Source organism: Empidonax traillii, unplaced genomic scaffold (assembly GCF_003031625.1).
Source record: "Empidonax traillii isolate 1590-97213 ecotype Southwest subspecies unplaced genomic scaffold, ASM303162v1 scaffold1969:size215142, whole genome shotgun sequence".
NCBI lineage: Eukaryota > Metazoa > Chordata > Aves > Passeriformes > Tyrannidae > Empidonax > Empidonax traillii.
The window spans coordinates 90,070-100,472 of NW_020957162.1; the positions used below are offsets into that span (position 1 = coordinate 90,070).

Genomic DNA, 10,403 nt, shown 5'->3' on the forward strand with positions numbered 1-10,403 from the left:
GTTTTTCTAGGGCCTTTTCTGGTTAACAGAGGAAAAGCAGAAATGGATCACAAAATATTTGATTATATCAAATATCTCTTATGCAAATATTTGGTTTGGACCTTTTATTTCTTACCCTGAACCCCAAACCATTAAATTAAAATTAAACCCTTCTGTATCTGTTCTCTCTGATATCCATAGGAGTTATCTTTGGGGTGGTGTAGACAAAAGATGTACCTGTTCATCAGTTTACTTTCACCTGGAAGCTTCTAAAATTAAAACCTACTTGCTACAGGTGAATCCAAGGAGCTTTTCCATCGTGTGTCGTGGAGAGCAGTTGGGGAGATTCACGACATCAAAGTTCTTAAATCAGTAGTGGTGGTAGATCCAACTTCCGCAGCAGGAAGGGTGAACCAGGTGCACCATCCTTTTTCTAAAGTCATGCAGATCCCTCACCTAGACAGAATCACTGAATCAGTGAGGTTGGAAAAGATCTCCAAGTCTATCAAGCCCAACCTGTACCCGATCCCCACCTTGTCACCCAGCCCGGAGCACTGAGTGCCACGCCCGGGCCTTCAACTCACCCATCCCATGGGATTCATAAGGAATATCCCACATATGGAGGAGAATGATCCAAATCAAAGCTCTTCAAACCTTCCCCGCTGTGAGAATTACCTCAGAAGAACAAGGTGAAGGACAAACCAGCGCTCAGGGCCTCGCAGAGGACAGCGCTTCGTGTCCCGTACTCTTAAACCTGATTAAAAAGACAAGCAAACCAATCGAACCAAACCTTTTTTTTTTTTCTATTTTGAAATTGGAAATTTAAAAACTAAGAACTTGAGGGTGGCAGGGCTTTCAGAAGGAGAGCTGCCAAGGGACCCCAAAGACGTGTGATGCCCCCTCACAGTTCTACACACAGGGCACTCTCTTCCCTTGTGCTGTGGTTGAGTGGTAACAACTGAGTTGGGATTTGCTGCCATGGCACGAAGTGTTTTCCAGTTCGTTTTCCTTCACCCTTTCCAGTAATGCATTTCAGCTCATTTCCCCAGGGTCAGTGTGTTGGTACCGGTATCGCTGGGCCCTGTTTGTGTTGCATACCCTGAACTAGTTAAAAATCAAAAGCTTCTTTTCACTGAAGGGATCCCTCTCCTCACAGTTAACACAAATTGCTTCCATATATGCGTGGAAGTCTCATTAATATTAAATTAAAATTTACAAAACAAGGCATCTGCACCTTCTTGCAGATGGAGGTGCATCGTGTCTTAAAGTGCTTGACAGACAGTGGGGTTTGTCCCAAATGTCTGAGGAGAGAACAAAAAAAAACCCCAAAAAACCAAATTATTAGGAGGAAAAAATAAACAGGTAATACAATATATTTCTCTACATCCCTCGAAGCCTGTTCCAGCAGGCAGCAGAAAAGGCCCCAAGAGCCACATTTAAGCAAGAAAGGCGTTCTGCCAACGTTATTCCAGCTGGAGAAATCTCAGCGAGACACTTGAGGCTTCTAAAGGATATGCTGTGGTGAGATAGATTAAGCAAACTGGAGTCTTACAAAGTTAAAGTTAAATCCTCTGGGCTTTCCAGAGCAAGCCAAACAAGGCTTATCAGCTGAGTGAAAAAGGCTCGGTTTTCAGAAAATGCAACCAGCCAACTGTAGTAAACACTGAGGTCTCTGAATTACGTTTTAGGCTGAAAGATGAAACTCCATCTCAGAGAATGATCAGGGGTTCGCTGTGGGTTAGCTGATGACACGAAAGAATTTCTCACTTTGATGCTACTGCAACCAAGGTGCCAGTTACCATCTTCCTACCCCTCACTGGCAGGATGGTGTGGTGCTGAAAGACCCTGCTGGACTGGCTGCTGTAGTTCTAAAGAGCGTTTTGAGGGCAAGGAACAAGTAAAATCTGAACTGAGAACTGTAAAGAGTGAGAAGACTTAAAGGTGTAAGAGATTGAAAAAAAAACAACTCCTGGGAACATCCCTAGGGAATAACTGTATTGAGTAGCTGAACAAAGTAGTGACTCTGGTGGTAACAAGAGCGTTCATCCCTTTGATCCTTCTCGCTTGTCTTCTTCAGGTTTCGGGTTTAATGTGAACAACAGCAACCCCACCATATGCATCAATGACCTCATCACAAAATTTAATAAGGAAGAGGGGACAAAGCTGAAGCCTTTAACTGCAGACTGTCTCATTGCCAGGACTGTCACCGTGCTGGAGAGGCTCATAGACATTTTTCAGGAGAAGGGGCCCAATGGAATTCTCCCCCGCTACTACAAGTACTGGGTACACAGGTAGGAATAATCTCCTTCTCAGACTTTCTTTTAAGCAAGTTGGTAGAAGAACTCCTGGATATATTGTCTTTTTCTATTTTTTCTGCTAAATTTCCTTTAAAACGAGGAAATTAATTCAAATATACTCCCAAGCAGGAAGTGCATTTTTAAGGGAGGATAAAAGTAGCACATGCTAAAATCAACGGACCAGCATGAGTTAAAGAATGATCCCAGGTATTTTCCTTGTATCATCTCCAAACAAAAGGAGCTGGAAATTATTTGTTTTGTGATTGATGAAGCTGCTGTGCTTCTATTAAAAAAAAAAATAATAGAATAGACTGTTTGGATGAACTCCAACTCCGTTCATTCCACCAAAGGAAATTAAAACAGATAGAAAATGCTGCTGGAAATCGTTCTGTGTAAAGAACCAGTGAAGGGGGAAATAAAAGTAATCTGTTGGAGGGTGAAGCTTTCCCTGTGAGGGTGGGCAGGCCCTGGCACAGGTTGCCCAGAGAAGCTGTGGCTGCCCCTGGATCCCTGGAAGTGTCCAAGGCCAGGTTGGAGGAACTTGGAGCAACCTGGGCTGGTGGAAGGTGTGGGGGTGGGAATGGGATGATCTTTAAGATCCCAATCCCATCCATTCTGCGGATTCATTCTGTGCTTAGCCCTCTGAGGTGTTTTGAATTGTGCAGTGCCCACCCTTAACCACCAGCATCCTCCTCCTCCCTCTCCCCAGCGGAAAGCGAGTCCGCCTGCGCGGCGAGGACGGGCCCACCGCGTGGATCGTCGGGATAGACGACTACGGATACCTCCAGGTCCACGAGGAAGGCAAAGGGATCGAGTCTGTGCACCCAGATGGCAACTCCTTTGACATGCTGAGAAACCTCATAGTCCCAAAGCATTAACTGCCCCCACAGCTCCCAGCACCGGGGGAAACTCTTTAGTGTTTGGCGCCGTCGGCTGAGCTTGCTCAGAGGTGGGAAGGGGAGTTGGCAGCTTGATTTCTTTTCTTTTTTTCCTTCTGATTTTCTGCTCTCTTTGGGTTTTGATGTGGATAACGTCAGCAGTTCAAAAGGAGGTGGTGATCTCGTAGCTGAAGGCCTTTATTGTTTTGTATTAACTTCAGAACACCCCGATGTTGCCATTCTTCGGAAGCATCTGTTCTTTCTGAGGAGGCTGGTTGCAAAGGAACCCTTTGCAGTGAACAGAACTTTCTCTTCATTTACACACTGTACTGGAGAAACTGAGGAGGCTGAAAAGTTCCTCTCTCTGTCTCTGTGTTTTTGTTGTACTTTAGCAAAACGCAGGACAATGTTTACTTTTTTTACTCTGGTTTTTTTTTTTTTTTCAAACTACGTTCTGGTTTATGTGTTGTCTGCACTAAAAACAGCTGGAACATCGAATATTTCTGACTTACTGGGATTACCACTGTGCCTAACTTCAGGTCTAAGTGGAGATCCTTGCTGATTTGGTTCTTCTCCCTGTGGGCCTGTGCAACAATTTACCAACCTGTGCTTTGCTCTCAGGTCTCCAACTCTAGTAGCTGCCTTGAGTTTTTTGGAGAGCACTTAAGAACTGTGGTTGGTTATCCAAATCACTGGCACTCTGCTCTTCTTAGGCAACTGGATCTGAGTAAATCATCTTATATGTCCTTTGAATTAATCTTCCAAGAGGATTCAGCCCCTGTAAGAAAAGCCCACTGGAGTAGTGTCCGACCAAGGTCATTGTGGAATCCCACGTCAGGAGAGGGAAGTTCTAACTAGTTTAAAATTTGGTAGTAGCTATATTATGATCTGAATGAAGTGAATAAATAAGGGATTCCTTGCTGTAAACAACTACTGCAGTGAGAAAGAGAAAACACACCATCCACCTGTGTCCAAATTCTCCTCCACAGCTTCCGTTGTCACCCCCTTTCCCAAAGCAGAGCGTCTGGGTTTGCTGCCAACCATTAAAAGCAGGAGCTTTAACACCTGCTGAACCTGAAAGCAGCCGGTTTTGGGGGCTGCCTGCACAGTTCCAGATGGGGTGCAACACTTTACTCGTGACTGGGAAGCATCCTGGAGCATCCCTGAGGGAATTTTCCGTGCGACGGCGGCTCGGCGGGTTTTTCTCCGGGGCCTTCACACCAAGACTTGGCCACCACAGCTCTTCAAACAGTCCTGTGCAAAATAACTTTTGTCCTAGGTGTGATGTTTCCTCAAGCTTCATTTCCTCAAGTAGGCAGCGCTGCTCGTTCCATTCCCTCGTCCCCTGCTGGAGGGGGGGGTATCAGCCAAATTGGTTTCCACAAAGGAAATTACTTCCTACCCACCCGAAATGGGGGCTTGGGGTTAAAGTTCGCCTCATGAACAATCTGAACATGTTAGGAGATTGTTTCAGTTACGAAGCCAAGAAGTCTTAAAACCAGGAAACTGGTCTGTAATGGTAATTTTGACCAATCCTCACATATTAGGGTTTAGGTGGTTTGGCAGCAAGTGCAGGGAATTAAGTTGTCCCTGTTACGTTTAGGATTTTCTGCTCCACATCACAGTGGATTTGTCCGTGTCCCTGCTGGTTTGTTTTCCCCCCCGATCCAGATCTTGTGAGGCTGCACACCAGTATTGCAGGGAACCGTCCAGTGGAGTGTAAACAGCTGTTGATTGGCATAATTAAAATTATACACACCAACACCAGGTTTCGCTTTTTCCCACCTGAGGCTTTTAGAAACTGCTTTGGGCTGAGAATTTTCTGGCAGCCACCTTTATTTCAGAATGAAGCACTGATGCATGTTGTAACCAGCTGAAACTCCAGTCTGACTTAATCAAGTTTCAATAAAAAAGAAGAAACCACACATATGCACGTGCATAAAAAGGGTGTGTGTGCAAGTGCACGCTCACATCTTGTGCATCTTCACTCATTTTCTGCCTTTTCCCTCAAGCAGCTTATGAGCAATGTCAGCTGGGGAAAGCAGAGCTCTGGTACTGGTTTTCCAACCACACAGGTTTACAAAACTTTACCTTAATACGACATTTGTAGCTAAAACACCGTCTCTGCTTTGGCTTTGGCGCTGCAGGATGTGCCCGTGGGAAGCACCTTGGATTTTCCTCGTATTCCAGGGAGACTGAGAAGTGCCTGTAGAGATTCATCAACCAGGTCGTGCTTGAATGGCTTCCTTAAAACGTGTTCTCCCTTCACAAGGGACAAAGAAGGGTGGGGGGAAAGGATAAAACATGTTCCTGTGTGAAGGGAAGGATGGACTTGCAAACCTTCAGTGGCTGAGGGATTTTTTTTGGAGAGCAAAATGCTGCAGCATATCCTGGTTGCTGTTGTTCTTTTTTTGGATTCCTTCCTGGCTGCCTTAATGATAGGCTGGTTCTATTCTCACTTTTGAGTTTTAAGGTTATTCCAAAAATTTTTGCGATGGGGAGAGACTTAGGATTGAGCTTCCTTTCCACAAGCAAGGTCCTAAACTAAGTCTGGATGTGTCTGGGAATATCACTTCGCCTTTTTTAGTGGCCTGTTCTGGTGTCCAAAAAAAATGTCTAAAACTCACCTGCGGTTTGGAGGAAACTGCCTGGGCTTCAGATGGAGGGTTTGCTGCTTCCCCTTCCGAAGAACCAAAGACAGGGGGGGAATTCCCGTGGGACGCTGAGAAGCTGGGAAAGGTCCTTGTGAGGAGCAGCTGCTCCTGTGGAGAAGCCCAGGAGCCCCTGTCAGGTAGATGGGAAGCCCAGCCGGGAGCCTGACTCCTCCTGTGCCAAACCTGGCACGCCCAGAAAGCCGCAACATTCTTGTAGGAAAATCCTTGTTATTCTTATTCTCAGACAAATGTGGTGCCGAGCGTCTCTGGACATCGGCACGGAGAGAATCAGACAACTCCAGACCCAGGAGTAATGCACTGAAAATGTTTCATTTCGTTCAACTGTCTGGATTAGTAAAACACCTCTTCCATTGTGGGGCTGATGTCATATCTTAAACTATTTTCTTGATGAAGTGCTTTCAAAAAAACCCCATTTATTATGGCGTCCGTATTTCTGTAACTTCTTTTTTTTTTTTTTTTTTACTTTTTTTTTTTCCCCCCTCCCTCTCCTGGACTCTTGTTATAACATTTCTCATCGTGAAAACATTTGTGGAGGTTGTTTATTGATAGGAAAACTTCTGCTGGGCGTGTTGGCACGTGTGTGTGCGTTCAGAGGGAGGCCAGCAGGTTGTGCCCAGTCAGCAACGAAGCTGCTTCCAAAGATTTGAAAAAGTAATAATGTGCTTACCATTTAAGAGCTCGAGCAGCACATCTCGCTTCTAGTAAAAGGTTTATAAGACTTCAGAGCTTTTTTTTTTTTTTTTTTTTTTTTTTTTTTAAATTTATCCAGCAAATCAAGGGCTATTACCTGGAAATAATGTTAAAACGTTTAATCCTCTGTGCTGCTGTACAAAAATTCGTTTCTCTGCTTTTCCCGATTCAGCTGCATCAGCAGTTTCAAGAATTGCTCTGTGCAACTCCTGTGGAAGACTCGGGAGCTTCATATGTGCAAAAAAAAAAAAAAAAAAAAAAAAATGTCTGTCATTGTGCTGATCGCTGGGGGCAGCTGGTCTGATGAAAAAGCATTTGCATGTGTAAGTGGCGGCGGCGATGCAGCGCCCCGAGCCCGCACCAAAGAAATTAAATCTGGGCTGAGGAAGGACCAGAGGTCAAAAAACGATGGAGAAAAGAGAACTGCAGGAGAGAATTGCGAGCTGACGTGGTGCTCGAGTAGCTCATTAGTGATTCCCTGCTATTTGCAGTGTCCCCCCCCTCCGAGTGTCTCTTCCTTTGCAACGTGGCAAAAAATACAACCAATTTAAAAAAAAATCCTCGTGTTTCGTAGTGTGTTATTTGTCAGATATAAACCCCGGTTGAAATAAATTTTCAGATGTTGCCCCCGTTGTTTGTGACATGCCGTGTTTTTTGTTTAAAAAAAAAAAAGGAGGAATCCAGCTTGATTTTTCCTTTGGCTACAGGATTTTATTAACATTTTAAAGGGTTTTGTTTTACAGAATAAATAAGCAAAAAATGCTTTACATTGTTTTTTTTTTTTTTTTAGGGAATACATATATAGTTCTGAGCGTTATTAGGTTGTTTGGTTTGCGTGCTTCTTCACCTACACTTGCCAAATAGCTTTTTTTTTTTTAATCTGCATCATATTTAAAAAAAAAAAAAAAAAAAAAAAAGGCAAAAACTGAAGTTCAGGAAAAGAAATGGAATAATAACGTTTTTCCCCTGTGTTGTTTTGGAAGCATGACTGAAGGGTTGAGAAAATCATTTGTGTCCTGTCTGGAGATTTCTAGAGAAATTCTGGCGAGTTTCCCGTTCATTTGCACTTTCGGTGGTAGATTCTCCAGTTTTACATCCCCTGGGCTTAATTCCCTTAGAATTAATTTTATAGCCTTTTTCAAATCGCAGGGCTGAAGAGATCTGGAGATGGGTCTGTTCCCTTACCACCTTATTTACACTGCACTCCTTCAGTTAAGAGGGTAAAAAGCTTAATATGGGATGAACTTTTCTGACTTTGGTCTGGGGGATGATCCTTAAAGTCCCTTCCAGCCCAGACCCTTCTATGATCCTTTGATTTTGATGGAATATTCCCCCTCCCACTCTCCAGATCATTTTCTTGCCAGATCTGAACCCCCACTAAGGGTTAAGCCACGGCAAAGGCATCTGCAGCGGCTCAAAGGGAGAAATGAGGTGGTTCTTCGTAACATATTCCAATTCACACACCGCTTCGGTGTCGTAATTTTTTTCCCCATTATTAAAACCATTGCCACTGTGGTGGCTGTGCCGTGTTCTGCACCTCCAGTGTGCCGAGAACATCTGTAGTTTACCTGGTTAAAAGTCGTATTTTTCTCTCGGCATAATTGACCCCCGTTCCAGCCGTGAACACAGAGCTGCTGTTTTCTGGGTTTGGAATGGCAGGAGATAAAAAAAAAATAAAAAGTTTCACCCTTTTGCTTTTGTAATCACAGGTCTTTCCTCAAAACCTCCACCGTATTATCATCTGGAGTGTAATTAGTTCGTTATTCCCCCCTAATTCCCCCCTTATTCCCCCCCTAATAGGGGAAAGTTCCGGCACCCGAGCATCCCATAAAACATCTGGGGGAGGATGATGGAACACCTCCTCTGCTCAGGCTCCCTGAAAAAAGCCTGGAAGTGTGAATAACCAGGGAGAGGCTGCAGAAATACTCTGTGGTTTTACTGAGAAATATCGATGGTGTTTTTTTTTTTTATAACCAAAGCCTGATTTGGATGTTCCTGAAAACGGGGGTTTTTTTCTGGTGAGGAGGACTCAGAAGGACAGCAAAACCACAGCAGGTTTTGGGTGCAGTGATGCCATTAATGAGGCACAAAGTGCAGCGTGGGAGCTGTGCATCAGGTTTCCTTTTAACGATGCAAACGAGGCCAGTTCCTCCTTTCTAGGGCATGGGTTTAATTAACGAAATCAACATTTGCCTAATTGCGTCTTTGAAGGAGCTGGGGTCAATTATCAGCAGCACTCTTGGCCACAGCCACTGGAAAGCCAACTTGAGTGTCATCCCTTCGATTTATAAAGTCAAAGTGATAATAATCTACATTTTTACAGCTTTTTCTGGAGACTTCAACTTCTCCAGCATTAAACAAGCCAAGGAGCACAGTCACAGCAAGTGTGTGACTGGTTATGCTGGTTTGGTTCTGCTTTTGGGTTTGGTTTTTTGGTTTTTTTTTAAGTCACTATTCTGGTAATCACTGATTAGGTATTTGTTGTTATATTTAGCATGAAGTGTAGTTTCGATGGAATTGAAAAAGTCAGACAACTGAGAGCCTCCAAGTGAACATCACTTCGTAATAAAGCCTCCTTTGTTAACCTTGTAATTTTTTAAGCAATGCAAATACTGAAAATTGTTTTCAAACCTATGATTTAAAAGTGGTTTTTTTTGGTGTACTCGTAGCAGTAAATATTCATACACAGAAGGAAGTGACTGTGTAGTTGTATTCTGGTGGAGGGTTCACTGTCCATGGCAGGGGGTTGGAACTGGATGATCTTTGAGGTCCAACCCAAACCATCCTGTGATTCTATTCCTGCACAGAAAGGATGGAGAACATGTAATTTTTCAAGGTGTTTATTCCCTTATGGTTTTATCTGACAAGGTGCAGTCCAGGAGCAAGAGTTTTTCCATATTGCACAAGCCATGTAAGTGTTTTCCCAAAGGATCTCAGAGTGGTTTGGGTTGGACCTTAAAGATCATCCAGTTCCACCCCCTGCCATGGGTAGGGACACCTCCCAGTGTCCCAGGCTGTTTCTTCACTGAAGGTCTCTTTAGAGAGATAAGAGAGAGACTTTGAAAAGCCTGAATTAGCCTTGAATTGGGCTAAAAAGCAGAGCTGACTCGGACCTACAGCAACATTTGTTGTTGTTTTTTACAGCTCTAGTTTAGGGAGTCATTTGTTGTTTCATCAAGAAAACAATTGTGGAAATTTGGGGAAGTGGTTGAAAACCACAGTGGATTGATTGTTGTCAATTAAACACACACAGCCCCACGTGTCTCCTCGTTTGTAAACTCTACCAAGAAGGAAAAATAAAGGGGGTGAAAATCTATCCCTAATTGGGAGTGTTTGTGCAGTTTGGGATGGTCAGACCCCAATCTCTACCTTTGTGCTGACAACAAGATTGACCCTTAAGGAAGCTCAGTGTGTTGAAAGCTGAACCTTTCAAAGTTCACAGCTCTACTGGCAAGTTTAAAATAAAGCATAAACGTTCCTCATTCTCTTGACTATAAAGAAAACATTTCTGGTTGCTGTTATTAAGATGTATTTTTTAGTAGCTGGGGTTAAAATCTGCTCGTTTCTCCCAGAATTCCCAGTGAAACACACGATTGAGAAGTTCCTTTTTCTTATTACAGCGCTTTATGGGGAATAACTGTTAGTTCCTGCTACATAATTTGTCCCAATTTGCCGTGACAAGACCTGTAACCCTGTAATACACATTAATTTGTTGTATTGTCCCTTGTCAAGATGAATGGCAGTGGTAACGATCTCAGAACACTGAAATCTACGTCAAGTAAATCAAATTTAGGTTTGATTTATTTAGTTTAAAACATTTTGGGATAATTAATAAATAAGCTTTTTTTTTCTTTTTTTCTTTTTTTCTTTTTTTTCCCCCAAAC

The 10,403-nt window shown here is 43.4% G+C and overlaps 1 protein-coding gene across 1 annotated transcript in view; it reads left to right on the forward strand.

Annotated features, from left to right (window-relative positions):
* Nucleotides 1-5,067, forward strand: part of LOC114071342 (biotin--protein ligase-like) — a 14,065-nt gene extending 8,998 nt beyond the window's left edge. The window contains exons 4-5 of the mRNA XM_027909158.1: nt 2,057-2,270; nt 2,986-5,067. Coding sequence (XP_027764959.1) covers nt 2,057-2,270; nt 2,986-3,154 — 383 coding nt within the window. The 3' untranslated portion in view covers nt 3,155-5,067. The remainder of the gene's footprint in view (nt 1-2,056; nt 2,271-2,985) is intronic.
* Nucleotides 5,068-10,403: the final 5,336 nt, after the last annotated feature.